Raw genomic sequence first — 21114 nt, 5'->3', positions numbered from 1 at the left:
GAGAGTGTTATGTGACACATTTAATTATTAAATTAGATAGTAATATATGATACATAATATAGGTATATTTTAATTTCAATTTTAATTTTAATACAATTAAAGAATGTCATGTTACATATTTTGATTGTCAAATTAGTAATTAGTCAGTCATATTAATATTAATAATTATATATAAAATAGATAGAGTAGTTGAAGGAATGAGAGAGATAGAGAATAAAAAATAAAAAAAAAAAGAAAGAGGAAGGAGGGAAGATCTTTTTAATTTTGGAGGGAAAGATTTGATTTCAATTGTAATGAGGGAGTGACATATGGTACATTTTGATTGTAAAATTAATATAGAGGAGGAAAAAATTCTTTAATTTTAGAGAAAAAAATTTAATTTCAATTACAATAAAGAAGTGACATATGACACATTTTGATTATAAAATTAAAAATATATAATAAAATAATAAATATATTTTTAGTTCGTATTTTTAAAGATTGTTGGTTAACTGTAGGCCAATAACAATATATTTTGTTTAGGGTATTATGAATTGTGATTACTTTCCAAAGAGCTATAGCTTGCGGATATAGGTAATTAGGTATGTAGGGTTTTAGACATACAATGCACTCAAGCAAGTAAATACAGAATTTTTTTCCATGGAATAAAGAGGAATAATCAGTTAAGGACAAACGAACATATTTCCTTTCTTCCTTGCATCCCTATACACGCTAATGTGGGTCTACCGACCTTTTTCGGCAATTTTCTCTATTGGTTACACCCGCTTTATTAATTCAAGTATGATCATATTATCTAAACTCCTTGTTACATACTCAAATCAATCTTAATGGTCCCAATGCTAATTATACATGATGTCTTGGTTAAACTTGGATTAGCTTGTGATTAGTAGAGCAATGCGAGTGAGATGAGATGGGCCTACGGGGCAACGGGCTTGTGATGGGCATGGGGATCATGATGATAAAAATAATCATAATTATTGAGGAGGAGTCATGGGTCCACTAATTTTAGAAATTTGGGCTGAGCAATGGAACGTGGCGTCTCAGGTTGTTCAGGTTGTAGGTCCAAGAGACAACAGTTCCATCTCTTTCCAATTCCCATGCACAAAATTACTTGCCGAAGAAAAAGAAGCAGCACAAAACAACAAAAAGCTTTTCCACCACAAAACAAGATGAGAACGACAAACTCACAAAAGCTTGTTAAAAAGAATCAAACGAGACATAATTATCACGCTCAGTTCTACCGTGGCTGCAGTTATGGTGGCGATCGTGGTCACGCTTTCGCGGCCTATTGACACCCTAACACCGTAACACGTGACATTCTGTTTAAAATAGTTTAATGATATTCATAATTTTTATACGATCTGAAATAAATTTTTAGTAATATATATTTTATTATTATAAATAGATGATTTTACTTTTAATCAAACTTGAAGAAGAATAACATGTCAAAATATTAATATAATATCTAATTAAAGAATAATATGTTACTAAATTAACTTGTCCAATTATTTTTTTTTCTTTTTAGCTTTTTATTTGTTCGAATTACAACAAAAAATGAAGTAAAATTATGAACTTTACCAACTGAACAAATAAATCATTACGAATTTTATCATAAAACAAAATTTCAATTACAAAACAAATTAATCTGTTTAAAAAGGAATTTCACATTCTAATTTCATAAATCCAAATCATTGTATTTTTACCACGTCAAGTAAAAATTTATTTATCCCAGCTTAACATGTAATATCGTAAGACTTACATTTCATATTCGAGACCTATTTTTCCAAAAGATCACATTTTGTTATATCAAATAGAAATCTATTCCCACTTGATGACACGTAACGTTGTCTCACTAACCACTAATGAATTAGACAGTTATTTTTACTAAATTGATAATTAAAAATTATTAAGTAATAATTTAATTAAATTAATTAAATTATTTAAAAAAATTTAATTATTAATTTTATATAAAGATAACTATATATAAATCTTTATTTTAAAATAAATATTAAACTAATATCATTTAATGAATTTAATAAACTAAATCAAAATTTAAATAAAAATTTATATATAATTATTTTTATAATAAATTAATAATTAAAAATAATTAAATAATTTAATATACCTACTAAACTATCATTTTAATATTATTAATCTATAGAGCATAGACATTTCATCGAGTCGTCGTATCCGTATGTTAGACATATTTTAGACACAACACTTATCCGACATGCATGTCTATGTTCAACCATGTCTTAATAAAAAATAAAAAATTACTCTAAATATGTTTAGACATACTTAAATACCATCGTATATTATTATGTGTCAGTGTATTCTTAATATATGTTTTTAAAATACATTTAAAAATAACATATATTATTATTTATTAAAACAAAAATATTTTAAATATTTTATATAATTAAAATAAAATATTAAAAATAATTAAAAAATCAATTTATATTTTAATATAATAAAATTACAAAATATTATTATAATTTATTTAAAAATAATTTATATTTTATATATATACGTATTTTCTATCTTATAAAATTTTAAAATTCGTATATAATCCTGTGTTGTATCTATATCGGTACATCATAGTTATTAACTATTAATTTTATATAAAATTATTATGACCTTTTTCTGTTCCGTTCAGCTAAGTATTTTGATTCTTATTAATCCGGTCTCATATAAATGGAGGGATAGCACGATTAATGTGTTATTAGATTAACAAAAGAACAAGAAAGAAAAAGTATGAAGGATAAGTCCATTACTAATTTAGCAAATATAGATGGATAGAAACTAAGGACACGCAAACAAAAACGAGTATATCATTGCTATTGCTTTCGGATACGATCATAGGAAGCATAAAAAGCCTTTTGGTTTTGATATGATAATATGATTATGAGTGTGGGCCCGGGGTGTGGTCTGATGTGAGTTTGCGGTTGAGGAACATGTGTCGGAGCTCCACCGGGTCAATTTGTGGAGTGTGATTGATGGGCCTGTAGTAACCGCTTACTGGATCTGGGGCCCAATCTCTGCACACACCTCCTCCCCCCTTTCCTTCTACAATGGAATTTGAAGCATCACGCACTGCCGCATAACCCCGCCTACCATGCAACAAACTACAAATCACCAAAAATAAAATATCAATCATAAGGAGGAAGAGGAAAGAAGAAAAGAAAACTCACCGACGAAGAGGGATTAAGGAGGAGGAAGCTTCAGCAACAAGAGCACCAAGGCGGTTTACTTGTGAGAGAGAGCGAGCCATGCTTATTATTATTATTATTATTATTATGTTATATGACAAGGATATTGTTAGTTTGCTGCTGCGGAAGATCGTTTCTGATGGATGTAACGGCGGAGTTCCGCAGCAGCAACCACGGCTGATGGGGTGGCTCTGTTCCCTCTGGATTCTAATACTGCCTGTGTGGTTCCTTTTATAACCACAATACAAGAGAAAGTGTAGTTTAAGCTAGGGTCGGGGTGGCGGAGCGGAACCATGTGTCGCCATTTGGGTGCCAACACATAAACCAACCTCCTCTTACCCCACGACACGCGTTACTACCCTTTCTTTAGTTCATATTGGATTAAGATATTTCTTTTGCATTCATTGAATTGAGACCTTTTTTTATATCAAGGTTGTTGTCAATTAATCAAACAAGTCAACACAGTGGGCCTGAGAGCTAAGTAGTGTCAAGAGAGCAGAGGATAGAGCCTCCCATTAGGATTTGGATAACATTTTCATTTGGTGCCCTCTACTGTAAAGATGCATTTTTACATACTTTTGTCTTTTGTGGCAAAAAAGCGTGTCACTAAAAAGTGTTGCTTAAAGAGAAAGTGTTATCCTTAATCGTTAACTTGACTCTGATACCAATTTTTACCATTTCTACTATATGATACCAAATTTTACCATTTCTCGATGTATATTGTGATTTCATTTTTATAATTTTCAATCTTGTTTTAGTTTATAATATTCTTTTTTGCATGGATTATTGTATATAAAATCTTTTATCTGTTTGTCTTTTTCTTTAATATAATTTTTCAAATCCTCAAAAACTTCTTTTATTTCTACACTTTCTGTTGTTTCTAAATACCTTCTTAATTTTTCGACTTCATTCTCCATTTTTTCTTTCAACAGTTTTAATTCTTTTAAGTCATAATATGGTTTTCCAGGCATTTATAAATTTTTTAAATTTAATTCCAACTTGTTTATATTTATTCTTATTTCTATCCTTTTTATTATAAGGTCATCAATTTCGATCTGAAGGTTATTTAATTCCCTTTTATACTCTTTTATTTTACTTTTTAATTTTTCCGCCCTTTTTCTTTTTATTTTATTTTCTGGTTATTCAATCTTTTTATGCTTCATTATTTATTAAAATTTCTGCAAACTCTATCATCGATTCATCACTATTTTCTAGAGATTCTATTAATTTTTCTAGCTCTTCTCTTTTTAACTGGTCATAGATTATTTTTAGAGCTTCAAATGCTCTTTGATTTATTTCAGAAAACTGTAAATAATTCAAATGATTTTCTCTTTCAAAGAGCTCTTGTTTCTTGTCTTGATAAGTTACATATATTTCTTCTTTATTTATTGTCATAATTTAGTGTTTAGGGTTTCATTTAATTTTTTGACCTTTTTTGTTAATTCTTTTATTTCAGAATTTTCTTCTTTAATCTTTAACTTAGATAAACTTAAAGGGCTATTAATTTTAGATTCTCTTATTTGAAAATTCGATGAAAATAATTTTCCTGATGGTTCTTTTAATAATAGAACTGGGTTTTCAATAGCTTTATATTTTAGTATTTCTGTTTTTACAATTTTCTGAATAATTCATCGACATAAATTCTTTCTCTATTTTTAAATATTATACTATGATGGCTATTTGTTAAAGCATAATTTATTGCATATGTAATTGAAAATGGTTCATCATCTTGTTCCATTAGATTCTTTCTATGAAATTTATAAGCCAAATTTATAGATCTTCCAAGATTTTCAGTTGATAGAGGTATAGCATATCCAAGATGGGCATTGAATTTAACATTTACGTTTGCCAAGTTTCCATGAACAATTCCAATTATTTGATCTATTGGGTCATCAGTAATTCTTTTGTCACAGATTGCTAAGTTTATTGGTGAATTAATTCCTTTCATATATGTAGATTTGATTAAGACTTGTATGGTACTAATATGAATCCATCCAATTTTAGATCTTTTTTGTTGATCCTTAATTTTTTCAATCTGTTTACTTAATTCTTCATCATTTATCAAAACTATTTCAAGTTCTCCATTGGCAGATTTTATCTTTATAGGGGCTTCAAGTTGAATTTTTCCATAGTATATTATATTTTTTCTATTAAAAACTTCTTTTAAAAGGTTTGTTTATTAAAATTTTCATTTGATTTGAGATTTAACTCTGTTTTTAGAACAGCCTGTTTTTCATTATCTAATAAAGCGGTTAATCTATAATAATCAGATTCTTCTGTTAATTCTAAACTTTCTAAATAATTCATAATTGAAAGACTAGGATGAAGATGTACCTTTTTGGAGAAAAACTTCCTTTATTTAGTATATTTTACATAAGGTGTTTTTATCTCCAGAGGGGAGATTGTAAATACTAACTCTAGAGGGGAGTTTAGAACTATTTTTCCTAAAGGAATTCTTCCTCAGACCATAGAATCGCCTCGGCAGCTTCCTCCTTGCTCTCCTAGCATGTGAGTACTCTTTGCCTCCTGTTTTCTATTTTCTGATGATTCTACAATTGCCTAGCAACCTATTTATAATAGTTGGGTTTGATGGACAATTCCCATCCTTACCCTTCTTATGACGTCATTGCTTACGTCATTGTTTGCTTATCTTGCACCAGCTACATCGTTGGTGCTTTATGACCTAAGTGCTTACGTCACTATGCAATAATATTGAGAGATGCTTCAGATGTGTTGTCCTCCTCTTTTATCATGTGACCCTCAGATGCATTGTCCTCTTCTTTCATCATGTGAGTTGATTCCGTTTCATTATTGCTTTCTTCAGATAACTCTGAGGCACATAGCTGGCACTTGTGGTCTTCTCTGTCTTTTATCAAATAGCAGAGATTCCTCTTTATCCCTTCAGGGAGCTTTTCTAAAAGTCCGGATAAGTTGTAGAATGCTGATTCAAATTCCACCAAGAGTCTCATCTCTCTTTCTTCAATTTCATTTTTTTTGCTGGACACAAGCAAAGTATTTCTACTTTTATAATTAATCCTTGTGTGAGATTCCTTCGTTATTTTTTAAGTTCTTTCAAAGACCCTTGCTAATGTGCTGGCTAGCCTTCCTTCATGACTGTAAATTGTTAAGTCTTGAATCTGATCAATTGGTTGAAAATTTTCTGGGAAGACGGACATGAATATTACTTGGTGTGCTGGAACCAAGCATTCTTCTTCTTCATTAAAAATAAGTTGACTGTTTGTAAATTTTAGAGATATATCCCTTGGATTTACATTGTCAATCATATTTTTAAATCTCTTTACTGCATCAACGAATCCTGCAGGAAACTCACTAATAATTTTTAGATCATTAAAAATTAAAATTGTATCAATTAATCCATATTGGAAAAACTGATAGGTGTCAGATGGGGAAGCATCTGGGAATATAACCAGCTTTGTTAGCTATTCTTTGGCAATAGGATAATATCCCAAAATTGCCCTTTTTTCTTCAGTCCAATTCAGGACTATGTTAAGGGTTTCTCTGAGATTTGATCTACAGACCCTTTTCTTTTCTTTGATTTCAGCCCTTGTAGGAATGTTTCTTATTATCCCTGTTCTCTGGGTTTGAATTGGAGCTTTATCTGCTCTTTTTAAGGTTTGCTCCGGATGGAGAGCTTCATATTCCCTGAAGGATTCCTTTGCCTCTTCCAGTGTTAGAAACCCTCCTTTATGAATTATCCTTGATTGATGTGTGAATGGTGCTGCTTTTTCCCAGGCATCATATACTCCTTTCATGGGGCCATTATAAATTACATAATATTTTTTATCTTGGGTGGATTTTTTAATGATTTCAGCAATTGTTTTGTTTTCTGAAATTTTTTCTTCACCTGATTTGTCCACCACGCTTAGCTGGCTGAACTCTGATGGTTTTTCTTATTGTGTTGATTTCATTGCTTCGATGGCCTTCTTGAGAGATTGGATCTTTGTCCTTATTTACTGACAATGCTTGCATTTTTCGAGTTCTTGCTCGTATTTTTGAATTTCTTGATCTAATGCGTTGTAGACGAACTCCATTCTCTTGTTAATGTATCTGCAATAACATTTTTGTCACCCTTAATATATTCAATTTTTATTGGATATTATAACAAAAATAATTGCCATCTTACCAATCGTCCATGATTATAATCAACTTTTAAATTATATCGTATGAAACCTGTTAGGTAACTTGAATCTGTCCTTAATGTAAATTCTTTGGGTAGTAAATCAATTTTCCATTTCTTAAGAGATTTAATTGCTGCTAGAGTTTCCTTTTCATGAGTGGTATATCTCTGCTCTGTTGGAGTAAAAGTCCCTGAAATATACCTGCAAAGTAATTCTTTTGGGGAATATTTAGAATCTAGTGATTCTTTTTCTTGTTTCAAACTTTTTATAGCTTTCTTAGCTTTTAGACATCCTGACCAGGTTATGTCTGAAGCATCTGTTTTTACTATTAAGTAGTCATTTTCCTCTGGAATATAAAGTTCTGGAAGTTTTTTACATAATTCTTTAATCCTTTGAATTTGCATACTATCTTTTTCATCCCATTTCCATTCTTTTTTAGTACTTATTTTTGGAAATAAGCTTTTAGTGTATTCTGTTATATTCTTTAAAAATCCTTGATCAGAAATATAATTTATACAACCTAAAAATCTTTGTAATTATTTTCTATCTTCTATTTTATTAGGAAATAAATTTACCTTTTCTAGGACATTTGGCTGAAGTTTTAGCTTTCCTTGAGTGGATAGAATTAATCCAAGAAACTCTATTTCTTGTTTTGCTATTCTTGCTTTCTTTTTGCTAAGAACTAATCATTTTTCTTTACATCTTTCTAAAACTATTAATAATTTTTGAAGATGATCTTCTCTATCCTGTTTTGTAAAAATTAGTATATCATCAATGTATACTAAAACAAATTCATTTAACTCTTTTAGATTTTCCTCCCTAAATCTTTGATAAATACCTGGGGCTTGTTTTAATCCGAATGGTAATACATTCCATTCATAGAGCAACACACTTGTTGATTCTTTTGTTGGGCAAGTAAAAGCAGTTAATTTCTTTGTTTCTTCGTCTAAACGAAGTTGCCAATATCCTGATTTTGCATCAAGAGATGAAAACCAAGTTGCTCCTTTGATTTTTTCTAAAATAGAATCTTTTCTTGGAAGTTTATGAGCATCACCAATAGTTGCTTCATTCATCTTCTTATAGTTAATAACCATTCTTCGTTTTCCCCTTTTAATTTCATTATTGTTTTCGACATAAAAGGCTGGAGCCGCATGGGGACTTTTACTTAATCTTATAATTCCTTTTTCCAAAAGATCCCTACATTCTAGTGAAAACTCTTCTCTATCTCTTGCGGAATAAGGAATTTTATTTGGAACATTTATCTCTTTTGTAGAATCTTTTAATTTAATACTTACTAATTCGTTATTTGTATTTTTAATATCTAAAGGATTTTCAGCACAAATTTCATCCAAAAGTTCTTCTATCTTTATTTCAAAATTATTTTTTGGGATATTTATCTGAAAGTATAAATTTAAATAACATGTCTCTAATATAGAAAATATTTTAAATTTTAAGATCTTATCTATAGTAGTAGTCGGTATTTTTATACGTTTTGATTTTTGATTTATTGAAGAATCGTGTGGAGCTTTTAAAACTATATATGTTAATTCTTGAATGAATGGATGATATAGCTTTAAAAAATTATTTCCTATGATAAAATCCATTCCAGAATCTAACATATATATAGATGGAACAATGAACCTATAATTTTGAATAAAAATTTCAACCATCTCTGCTTTTTGGTCAATTTTATGTATTGATTTGTCAGCTATTCTAACTCTTAATGGTTTCTTTAATTTTTTCCAATCAAGTTTTATATTTGAACTAGCAAAGCATTGTGTTGCTCCAGAATCTATGAAAACATTTATAAACTTTTCTGTTATTTTTATAGTAATAAATGTAGCATTGTTACTCAGTCTCTGAGTCTGTTTCCGAGACATACTCAAAAATATAGTCTAAGTTATCATCAGATTCCTCTAAAGATTCCATGAAACAAGACTTAGCAATTTCTATTTGTTTAGTAAGATCCTTTTTATCCTTCTTTTTCGGACATTCATTTGCATAGTGTCCTTCTTCTTGGCAATACCAACATTTACAATTTTCTTTTTTATTCGGGCAATAGTTATTTCTTTGTCTTTTGTTTTTATTATTATTTTCCTTTTTAAAATATCTCTTTTTTCTTCAGTTTGGATAGTATTTTCTTTTTCTAAATTGATATTTTCTTTTTCTTTGAAAATTTTTATTAAGACCATATTTTTGAGGTATCTCTTCATTATCTTGACAGCAAATTCTAATTATATTTGCAAATCTTTTTTGAGTTGCTTCTTGCATACAACGTTCTTTTATTTCCTCTCTTATTGCAGAGGTTGCTCCACCAAAGTTATTTTCAATTGTTCCTCTATTTATTTCTCTTATAAATCTTCCCATTATAAATTCATTAGCAGGATATGGAAGTTTTGTTATATACATACTAAGATAATGATTTTTATCTTCTTCTTTTAATTTGTAATAATGTATTCTATATTCACATATATAAGACTCTACATTACATAGATCATATATCTGAATATTAGCTAAATGGTTTTTTGCTTCTTGATATTCTTTATTATAAACTTCTTGTCTATGATCTATAATATTTTTTCCAAAAAATTCTTTATATAGAATCATCATTATATATAATATCTTATCATAAGCTGTAGTTTTTGTTGCTAATTCTTCTATTATTTGGTTTTCTATTGATGTCATATAATCTCTTATAGTTCCTTTAGTATGAAACCCTATGTAATTCCAAATATCTCTTCCAGACAATTCACTAAGTTTTGGATTAGTAAAGGCTTCTAATAAAAAGGAATTCAACCAATTTTCGAAAATTTCTTTTTCGTTCTTTTTACAGTCTAAATCGAGCATTCTTTCTCCTTCCATTTCCTGAATTTTAGGAACATATTTTGATGGTATTTTTGTATATTTTGAATCTTTATTTGTAAACCCTTTTTTAAAAGCATAATTATCAAAACCTGTTTCCCATTTAAATTGAGATTGATTATCCTTAGATGTTCCAGCTTCATTTTTTACTTGTATTGGAATTGCTGGTTCTTCGTCACTTGAATAATTTAGAATGTGTTCTTCATTTTCTATATTTTCAGAATTTACTAATTCTTCTTCTATTTGAAAACCATGTTCCATAATATTATTTTCTTGAGCCATTTTTAATTGTTTAAAAAGCATTGTAACTTCTTCTAATTTTTCTTCAATATTCATAATTTCAATGGTGGTTTTACTTTTAAGTCTGTTATGTTGATTATATTTTAGAATTTTTCTTCTTTGGGATTCTCTTTTTCCTTATTTCTTTGAAATTTTATGGATATTAATATTTCTTCAAGCATATCTACTATAGAATTTAATTGTGGGTTAAAAGTATGATAAAGATGTGGGGAATCATTTCCATGGTAGCATTTTTTAGAAGTTCCGTGTGAAAAATAAGTTTTTTCGGGTTTTTGAAGTCCTTCAATAAAACTTATAGTAAAATAAAGATTTTGAGAAAAATCGTTTTGTATTGATTTTAAGAATTCGGTGTCATTACAATTAACATTGGTTAAAATCATTAATTTTTTATCTATTAATTTTGATAATTTAATTATTTCTTCTCTTAAATCTTCTAATTTACTTTTTTCCATTAGGTGACGCTTTTCTTTGTAAAGTGTTACAATTTTAAATGAAAAGTGTGACTTTAAAATGTATGGTTTATATTTTGCCACGTAGCATATCTTTAAACTTTGATATGTACCTTATATTTCACCTTTTCATTTTAACAAAACAGCCAACATGACCAACTATTTTCTGTGTAACCACAAGATTGGCACCATGTGTGGGCCAGCCTTACATCTTAAAATCTAAATGCAAACATAACTACATAAGTACCTTCCAAACACTTATTTATCGCCGAATAATGGGTTATTATATACACAAAAGTAAAATTTATATCTTTAATACTTGTTTAAGTAAAAAATTTCTTTCATTAATTTGGATTGGTCGAATAGTTAATTTATTCATCTCCTTAAATAAGTATTAGAGTTTAAATTATACTTTGTGCGTACAATAATTGATTGGCCAATAATAAATTCTTAAATAGAATTCAGATTTGTAATAGATTAATTTTTGACCTATTAAATTAGGGGATATCTTGGACAAACAAAAAAAATTATAAGAATCATTTAATTGGTTATCGTTCTTTTTTTTATTTAATTAATCTCGGCTGAGGTGTTTTAGGTTTCATTGGGCCGCAGTTGAAGGCTATGGACACAGAAGAGAGTACAAAAATAGGTATATCCGAGAAAATGGGCTTAGATATTGCAGCCTAATTAATTGCCATCAGGAAGGCCCAAAATTTCAAAGCAGTGTGTGACACACAACATAAACAAAACAACATACCTGACCCAAAAAAAAAAAAATCAATTGCGCATGAAACTTCCTTCATGGAGGCACATGCAAGTTGACTCACTCTTTCCATAATTCTAAAAGAAAAAAAAAAAAGAGCAATTATTTTTGAAAGTTAGACGCGTCCCCGCAACCCGAAGAAGCACTTATTTTAAGGACACATAATTCACAGAAAGCAGTGTGATGAAGTAGTAGTTACATACGATTTTGATTTGGCCATTGGTAGCAAAAGTAAAAGGAAAAAGGAAAAGGAAAAGATGATAGAAGAAAGGGGTGCACCCCATGGAATGCTTCTAGCAATTGTGGTGGCAATTGTGGTGGTGGTGCCATTCTTCATTGGAGACCAGGGTGAAGCCATCACAGAAGCCATCTCAGAGCTTCTCAGTCCCCTCGGCCTCCTACTCCTACCGATCATTCTCCTACTCACTATCCAGTTCCTCTCCTCCGATCGCGGCTCCTTCATCTCTTCCATCTTCACTGGCGAGCCTGATACCATCCACCGCGCCACCGGCTCCCCCGCCGGCGTCGCACTCTTCCTCGTCCTCATCCTCTTCCTCTTGTACAACCGCGTCTCCATCTTCGGCGGCGACGATTCCGACGACTGAACTCAACTCACTTTCTGGATCTAGCTGCTCCAAGTAGTCAACCTTGTTCGTTTTTTGTATGTACCATTATTTCTTAATTCTTTTTGTGATTTTAGATTAGATAGATGTATGCGGGGAAATTCAGATAATTCCAGGGACCAATGCTCAGCTTTTGTAGTAATAATCGTCCGAGTTGTTCCTTTATTTCATTTCTTACCTTCCAATCTCAACAAACAAGTTAGAATCAACTCATTATTATTATTATTATTATTATTTGCAATCTTATTGTTTTTCTTTGACCGACGGTCCAACTTGGAAATTCAAATCAATTCTATTATGTTGGTGTTTTTTTTGTCGGTGGTGGGTGGCGGTTTTTCGTGTTGTTGACGTTTTATGCGGTTGCGCTGACTGACCTGTGTAATGTGCGGTGCGGGGTGCTTCGGAGTAGTTTGAAGTTTGTACAGTTTTGTGGACGCGTAAACGGTTGTTACGTGTGCCTGGTGGATCCCTTATTATATGGTATGGGATAGTAACCAACCAACGAAATTATAACCATGTTTCTTCTCAGCATTTAAATTGTGTTTATGTGAAGCAGCATTGGATCCTCTGATCTATTCTTTTGAGATGGATCGCTTTGTTGTTTGTGTAATGGCTGGCATAAAAGAGATCAGACGACAGGATCAAGATCCACATGAGGGTGATCAAAGATACCAATGGACTTAAAGGACAAAGTGAATCTTGCTCCACACAAAGATCCACTAAAGACGCTGTGCCTGTGTCTGCCTGCCATCTGACAAGCGTCCCCTTCTCATCGCATCATGTGCACAAAATGCTTAATTGCTTACTACTAAGTACTAACTCAAATGCATCCATCTTTTGAGACGCTACCTGTTCCCCTCCCTAAGCTTTCACACAAAATTATATACCAGGCAATACATGTGTTTACATAAGTGATGCTTATCCCTCCAAATATCATTCTCCTAACGTTAATTAGATCCCAACACATCAACGGTGTCACCCTAGCTTGCTTCTAGAACCCAGGATACAGAAAACCTAATTCGTGAAACCAACAGAATACCAAATTGCCAAGTAGGTTTAAACTTTATCTATGTCAAATGAGAACAATTTTGATACTAGATTATGTTTTATGTAGTTAGATAGCACTAAAATTTTATAATAGATATGTTATACTACTTCAGTAATTTGACAGGAGAGAATCATATTAAGTTTTTTTTTTTTTTTACACGAATTCAACTTGCAAGGCATGAGGTCGAAGTAACATCACACAAGGAGACAAATATACATTTAAGTGAATTAAATTTGAATATCCAACGAAAGATCCGCTGATATCAAATGAACAAAAACCTTTAAACTATATATTTGCTAACAAATTACATCAAGAACATACACATGATCATCATTGAATAAAACCAGGTCTCTCAACGAGGTACTCTTTTTCTACTTAGTATCTCCTGTTCTTTTAGTCGATGTTGGAATCTTGCGAGCCGGGCTTGAAGACTGACGAGACTAGCTGCTTTGCGAGAGAGAACAAAACTCAGCTGGGTTACATAGTTGTCAATAAGGCTTCCTGGCTGATCCACTTCTGCCAATAATTTCATCTCCTAAGAAACCAAAAATTAAGATGATCACCAACTCAACAGATCATAAGTTGAAAGCATTTATTTTTATTTTTACTTTTATTTATTTTTTATTGACAACCAAGATATTTTAGTTTATTTTAAGAGAAATGCTAGAAGACTATTCATAATTTATTATTTTTGGCCATCAATGTTTAAAAGTATAGGCTAACATATATTGTTGGATTACTAAACTAAAAGAATTAGGTTGATTAGCTAAAAATAATGACCCTCTAGCATTTCTCTTATTTTAAATAGGGAAAGGTATCCTTTAACTGCCTATCCGACCTAATATCGTGATGCTGTTTCCCATTTAAACTTTACAGTTTCAATATTAAGCTTAAAAAAGAATGTAATAACTCACTTCGCGTACTATCTCCATTGTATCCTCGATTTCTTTCCTATGAGCAGCAAGCAGTGCTTCTTCTTCCTACAAAAGCAAAAAATGGTGGTAAGAAAAAAGATGGCATAAACAAGTTTTACATTCAACCAAAAATCGGTAAAGCCAATAGCTCCAAAATGTCTGGCAAACCTCAAGTATTGCATTGATATTTCCATCAGGAGAGGCTTCTGTTTCAGACTGCCTGGGTGCAGTTGTAACTGTATTATAATTCCCGGAATTCTGCTGCTTGGAGCTTGTGGTCGACTGATCAGAACCATTGGCATCCCTTTTCATCCAGTTTACAGCCCTTTCAGATTTCTCATCCTTTGTCCCTTTCCTGCGTGGGGGTGACACCTTTTGCACTTTCTGATTCACGTCATTTTGGGAATTAGAGTTCATCTTTTGACTGGTAGAATCACTGTAAGAAGAACTCTTCATTTCAACCCTCTCCCTGTCTGTTGAGACAGAAGCCAAGCTTTTGTCCTCTCGCCCATTGAACAAGTTACTTGAAGAAAAACTTGATGGTTGCCTGTCAACATCAGCGGCAGCAGAGCTGTAAAATGAGTTTTCCTTTTCAACCACTCTCCTGCCCGTATCAACTGTCTTCACCTCTTGACGTTGATCATTAACTTCCTCTGCAGCAACACTAGCTGGAAAGGATGATGTGGATGAGACCTCCTTAGTTGTTTGTGGAACTGGACTTGGGGCTTGGTCTTTCCTAGGATTTCCACTTTTAGATAGACTTTTCACACTGTTCACATTATTATGAAAAGGTTGGTTAGTATCCGCAAGCATGAACACGCATAAGAGAAGGGGACACCATGATATGAATCACAAAAGGTAAACACATACCGATCTGCATATCTTAATGTATTAAGTGTGTGTTCACATGACCCAGCATTTGGTGATATACAGGAGATCATAACAGTCTTTGAATTGCCAACAAATGAGTCGCGGAGCACTTCTGTCAGTTTGCTTCCACGAAAAGGAATATGGATCTGGTCATTGTCCAAAGCACGAATGCATTCCTTCAAAGCTAAAAGGCTCTTATTGATTTCTGCTCCTTCAATCCTACATCAATGATACATGAAGTGGCAGAAGTGAAGCAATATTTTTATTATATGAGAAAGTTATTGAGCTGAACAGGCAAGGAAGAAGGAACTCATTGAAGCAATAACAACAATAGAGTCGTCCCAAATTGTCGTCCCACATCATGTTTCACCATCGAGAAAGAGCAGCACAATTACTCAAGAAACATAAGATGATTCTTTTTTTCATTTTTGTTTTAGGTTTGCAATGGTATCAGACATAAAAACATTAGCTACAAAGAAGATCTATTAAGTTCACGTTCAACCATAAATGTCATCGGTAGAGAAACTAAAAAAAAAATCAGTAGAATGAAGACCCCATGCAAGCATTCGGTATCCAGGAGGCAATGATTTAAATACAAGCATACCGTGTCTGACGGTCATTATCTGTAGTGTCAGCACCTCTTTCACTTCCAGCAAGATCGATGAAAGAAATCTTCCCTACAACCTTCCCACTTTTCATCTCATTCCCATCATTGTTATTGTTCCGCCTGCTTTCTTTTACCTCATTATGCCTCTTTACAACAAGTTGTAAGATAGCATGTGATCTGGAGGACTCCTCATTAGCACCTGTTGATCCGGTACTTCTTGCGGCATTCCCCCTTTCAATGAATTCTTTGACAATCTGTACATCAGAAACTTCAAATTCTTGCAGTCCTACAATACAAACTTGCTGACGTCCATCTTCTCTCATGCAGAGTTTCCTATGCAGAGTAACAAGCATACGCACTCAGAAATCCATTAATAACATGTGCATCCAGTAGCATAACATGCAATTGATGCACATAGAGAGAGTGCAATAAATCTTTTAATGTATATAAGTTTGGACAAATAGTGTTTACATTCATATATAGCTGAAAGGTAAAATTAATGCAAACAATAAACCATTAATGCAGAAAAGTTAGTGCTGCTTGATGCAAATAGTAAAAACACAATCATCTAATTAGGGTCCATATCACAAATTGAAAAGTATTCATATCAGAGGCACAAATAATGCATTGAGGACAAATAGCACTACAACGGCAGCATCATCTACATTTAGACTAATACACCCAGTTTGTTCATATGAAAGATCAGAGGAGATAAGAGAAACTCACTTTCTGTCACTCAGAAGATCAAAAAGCTTTCCACCATATATTTCAAAGTAGCTAAGCCACAATTTAAATTTCTGATTTCGGTAAACTGGTTGATGCAACTGTCTAACAAGGTCTTCGGCAGCTCGGAGTGGTAAAGGTTGCATTGTGTATGTTTTGCCACTACCTGAAAGTACAACACTACTAGCATCATGCTAACAAAAGAAAGTAACTGATGAGGAGGCTATATGATTATCAAGCAGCAGCTATGAAATGTGAATGAAGAAAGTAATGGTAACACCAATTAAACTTATGCTTCATGATAACTGTCAATGCGTCCATAAAAAGGGAGTTTGACACACATTAGTTGTGTAAGTACATCCAGCACAAGTACTGTTATTATCTCAGTCAAGGCCAAGGCCATCACTAACCTCCAACTCTCAGCACATTATTGGCATGTTATGATATATTTTTGAACTTTAAAATAAATTGGGCCATATTTCATTTACCATCCAGGAAAAATGTTAGGATTTCCAATTAAAAAGGGGGACCAAAATAAAGATTGAAAAGAACGGATGTCTATCTTTTTAAAGGGGTCTGGTTAATATGCTTAGCTATTGACAATATCAAGAACCATCTATAACCACTTAGATCAATTAACAAACTAGACAAGTAAAGCCAATAAAAAGAATAGATAATGTTGAGAAAAAATGGAAAGTATTTTGGAATGAAAAAACTGGTACAAGTATTATAAACCAGTAATAATAGCTTCTCACCTGTCTGACCATATGCAAAGCAGGTAGCTTTGGTCCTCCGAAAAATTGTAGGAATAATTGGCTCAACTGTAACTCGATATACCTGTTGTCACAAAACAACCTTGCTTTTAGCAACGCAAGTCAGAGACAGGCAAACAATGATCATATTACCCAATGATTAAATCAAATACAGATGAAGTTAAAGAAAGAGGAAAAAAATAAAATAAAAATTAGTCTTTGATAAATAGGTGCCTTACTTCATCATTGCTAACATTCTCATCAAGAACAGCATCAAAACAAAACTCATGCTTCTCCACATAAGCTGTCAAATCAACCTTTCATGAGTAGAACACATAATCAGATCTTTGAACATAAAAAATTAAAATAATATCACAAGAATAAATAAATAAGAACTTGATATTGAGTCAGCTATAATACGACTTTTGAACACAAATAGTTCTAAATGGTAAATATAGCGCTTCAATCAAACATAAACAAACCTTCAACTTGGGTTCATGGACTGTCAAATATGCATTGTCATATACAGTTACAATATCATCCTCCTTCTTAGCAAGCTCCTTCTTATTCAAAGGTCTTTTGCGTACCTAATACACACAATTAAAAGCAAACTATGTTAAAGCAAAACTAATAATAATAGTAATAAAAATAGCATAGATGATTGATATGAGTAAGGGTATTCTAGTAAGTTAAAACTGTGGCCCAAATGTTTTGCATAATCCCCTCAACTGTTTAAAATCCAAAATTACATTTTGATGATCCTGAAGAAGAATAATGCTTCTTTAAATTAACACGCAGCAAGTAGCAACTATCGATAAAAGATGCATTTACAATTACTACTCATCAGTTTCTTTAAAAATGATACACATTTTACTATAATCCCTCTTCTATTTGAGGGGAAATGATGGTAAGCAGCATAGTGGTGGTGGTTGCTTGTTATAATATAAAAATATAAAAAGTAAATAAAAAATAATTCAATCAGAAAACTACCAGGACCCAAGGAGGAACATATATATACATGCACTAATGAAAAAGTATGAAGCCATCTCAAGCATCAAGTATTTATACATTACTTGTGCCCATAAAATACATACCACAACTTTGATCTTAGCAACATTATTTTCTCTTGTACTATTCTCCTTTTCATTTACAGGTAGAAAACTTGATGCATCAGCATCTGCCTCTCCACGTTCCTGATTGCTGGTAATTGGATTTAACTCATCTTCAAATACTCTGGTACCTCCAGCCATGAAGGGAGATGGCTCAAAGGGTTCTGAAATAACATGCTGATAAGCGGAACATAATCAGAATATCAGAGCCAATACAATATATGCTAGCAAAGATACCTGTACTACTAATCAAGAAAATCATGGTAAATTAAGCAACCTAAGGGAACAATTGAGAACAAACATGAGCAACAAAAAAGTGATAATAAAAACATAAGTGTTATACGTTAAAAGTTTAGCTGTTCAAACTCAAGATAGCTTTTCAAGCCTTGGAATATAACCAGATTTTTCACTGCCACCAAAACAAACAGTTGCATAAGATGGTACAAGAAACTTGTAAACTTTTTAACGACAACAGCTTAATAATAACGGGGTAATATCTTCTACAACCAACCGCCATATAGGATATTACAAGTAAATTATACCGTAGACTATAGTTGACTTGAAGGAACGAGTATCTATCATGCAAAGAAACGTACCTCGGACAGAAGCTCTGTATCATCCATAGCATGAAGATCCAAAAGCCCAGCTCCAAAATCCCCCCGGAACTCGGGAGAATAAAACCCTTCCGATGCAGCCACTCCACCAAAGCTTTGTGCAGTGGGTGTATATGGCTCTGAACCAGACTCCCCATTAAAATTGAGGTTTCTCATCAACTTGAAAAGCCTCTGCTTCTCTTCTGCGGATTGTGCCCCATAACCCTATGAAAACATCAAGTTCATTCAAGTCATATCAGATGCTACTACCATACACAAAAATTAGCACCTTCAAATTAACCTATACTAAGACAAACCTGCATGAGGAGGTTGGGGAGGAGGCGTTGGTCGATAGCGGTTGTGGAGGCCAAGGGAGAGGCCAGATGCTGCAGGCCGGCGGACTGCAGCCACCTTGCCATAACGGCATCGCCTGCATCGGTGGCAGGTCCTGCCGCATTGTGCAGGGAACCACCGGCGGCGTGGTCGTACAGAGCGGTGGCTGCAGCATTGTTCTGCTGCATCTGGCCACCCATGTGGCGCTGCGACCGTCTTTGGGGCGCCAATTTTCAAGATCTGTTTACACACGCTTCGCACAAACAACAAAACCATCACAATCATCATCACAGTAACAACAACAGCAAGAAGAAGAAGAGGAAGAGGAACAATAACAGTAACAGTAACAGTAACAGTAACAGCAGTAAATACTAACGTTCGATGAGAATTAAGGAAACAGCACCAAATGATTACTACCGAAGAGAATCAATAAACAAGAAGCAGCACTCACTATGAGGGGAGAATTGCGATCCGAAGAAGAACATGAAAATGAGGAGTGGAGGGAAGGAATCCAAGATCAGCAAAATTCGGAATTAAAGTGAAATGGAGAGGGATCGCGCAGAGGAAAATCGAGATCTGCAGTGCGAAATGATGATCGGCAAGGCCTGGATTGCAATTGAGATCTGAAAGTGATCGAAAATCACAAGAGGAACGGAAAGTGAGAAAAGTGGCGCTTCCAATTTAGGTCTGAGAGTGAAGAAGCGAATGGGTTCGGCGAAGAGAGAGAGAGAGAGAGAAGGATAAAAGGGTTGATGATATGAATGATGGAGATATACCTTCTGAACGACAAATGTATCTGTCAAATACAAAATTATTAAATTAAATTAAAACGGCTCTGATGAATTTCAAGTCTCTTTCTGTAAAGACCATTATGCCCTCACCCGTCTCTCCTTTTAATTCATATGTGATATTATTTTGGTAAAAGGATTTAATCATGAGAGATTAAGGTTCCTCTTCCCAATATATAGCTTGTACCGGACGCCATTTCAATTTGATGTCTAAGCTTTGAAGTGGGTAACAGGTTAACGTACCTTCACCTCTTCCCTTTCGTTGACGTACCCGCCAACAAATATTTTAGTTACATATATCATATGAGTATTCTTTAGCAAGCTTTCTTTTGCATAAACAAGACAATAGAGGAGGCATTGGATGCTCGGTTAGATGGGGTAGATGAGTGTGAAGGATGAAGGTGCATGTGAAGTCCATGCGCAATTGTTGAGTTCTATTATTAATATCAGTCACAGACTCAAAGCAGGCTTGGCAGACGCAAGCTCCAAATATTCATAGATTCGAATTTCTCTTCTTTGTTTGCTAGTTGTACTACTACAACTCAATATCTCTACGGAAAATCATGCAACCACGAGCGTTCCTCTAACTCTAATTATACTCACCAGTCACCACCAATTAACTATTCTTTTCTATTAGATAATGGATTTTAACGGAAAGGGCCGGCATTGGGGATCGGTTCATTCTGAGTTTCTTACCCAATCACTATCCAAGAGTTTTGCGCTAGCTAGATGTATGAAATTATGGTACTAGGACCATGAACACTAAGGAGTTTAATTTTTTGGCCAGTAAAAAAATGTCAAACCTAGAATTACACAATTAACGACAAGCATTTAACCATTTGATTTTATACGGAGCACTTGGTGGTACTTGCCTACTTTGTAGTTGCCCTAAATAACCAATCGGACATTTTAACAGATTGTGTGATATGGACATGGTCCCATGTATATGGCATCTCAAATGCTATGATTATAACAAAGCACTGTCAAATTGATCAGGCATTATTATTAAACTTATGACAATCTGCAATTATA

At 33.0% G+C, this 21114-nt stretch overlaps 3 protein-coding genes across 4 annotated transcripts; 1 reads left to right on the top strand and 2 right to left on the bottom strand.

Moving 5' to 3' along the window:
* Positions 1-2751: 2751 nt before the first annotated feature.
* Positions 2752-3537, bottom strand: DI21 (drought-induced 21). Its single transcript, XM_016342050.3, has 2 exons — positions 3192-3537; positions 2752-3110 (listed from the first exon to the last, which is right to left on the bottom strand). The coding sequence occupies exons 1-2, from the start codon at positions 3269-3271 to the stop codon at positions 2903-2905; spliced, it is 288 nt and encodes a 95-aa protein (XP_016197536.1). The 5' UTR covers positions 3272-3537; the 3' UTR covers positions 2752-2902.
* Positions 3538-11862: 8325 nt separating this feature from the next.
* On the top strand, positions 11863-12554 carry LOC107638674 (uncharacterized). Its single transcript, XM_016342033.3, has one exon. The coding sequence runs from the start codon at positions 11980-11982 to the stop codon at positions 12325-12327; it is 348 nt and encodes a 115-aa protein (XP_016197519.1). The 5' UTR covers positions 11863-11979; the 3' UTR covers positions 12328-12554.
* Positions 12555-13466: 912 nt separating this feature from the next.
* Positions 13467-20153, bottom strand: LOC107638655 (kinesin-like protein KIN-13A). Of its 2 annotated transcripts, none has more exons than XM_016342015.3 (13): positions 19746-20153; positions 19279-19547; positions 18965-19186; positions 18354-18545; positions 17742-17846; positions 17499-17576; positions 17263-17344; positions 16511-16673; positions 15782-16117; positions 15178-15396; positions 14476-15076; positions 14308-14373; positions 13467-13928 (listed from the first exon to the last, which is right to left on the bottom strand). In XM_016342015.3, the coding sequence occupies exons 2-13, from the start codon at positions 19492-19494 to the stop codon at positions 13746-13748; spliced, it is 2463 nt and encodes an 820-aa protein (XP_016197501.1). In that variant the 5' UTR covers positions 19495-19547; positions 19746-20153; the 3' UTR covers positions 13467-13745. The 2 variants fall into 2 exon arrangements, with proteins under 2 accessions (XP_016197501.1, XP_016197508.1); XM_016342022.3 differs by having other exon boundaries at positions 19279-19534; positions 19746-20092.
* Positions 20154-21114: the final 961 nt, after the last annotated feature.

Source organism: Arachis ipaensis, chromosome B1, assembly GCF_059453495.1.
Source record: "Arachis ipaensis isolate K30076 ecotype BB chromosome B1, ASM5945349v1, whole genome shotgun sequence".
NCBI lineage: Eukaryota > Viridiplantae > Streptophyta > Magnoliopsida > Fabales > Fabaceae > Arachis > Arachis ipaensis.
Note: the sequence above shows the minus strand (reverse complement) of the source record. Positions and strands in the feature narration are given on the sequence as shown.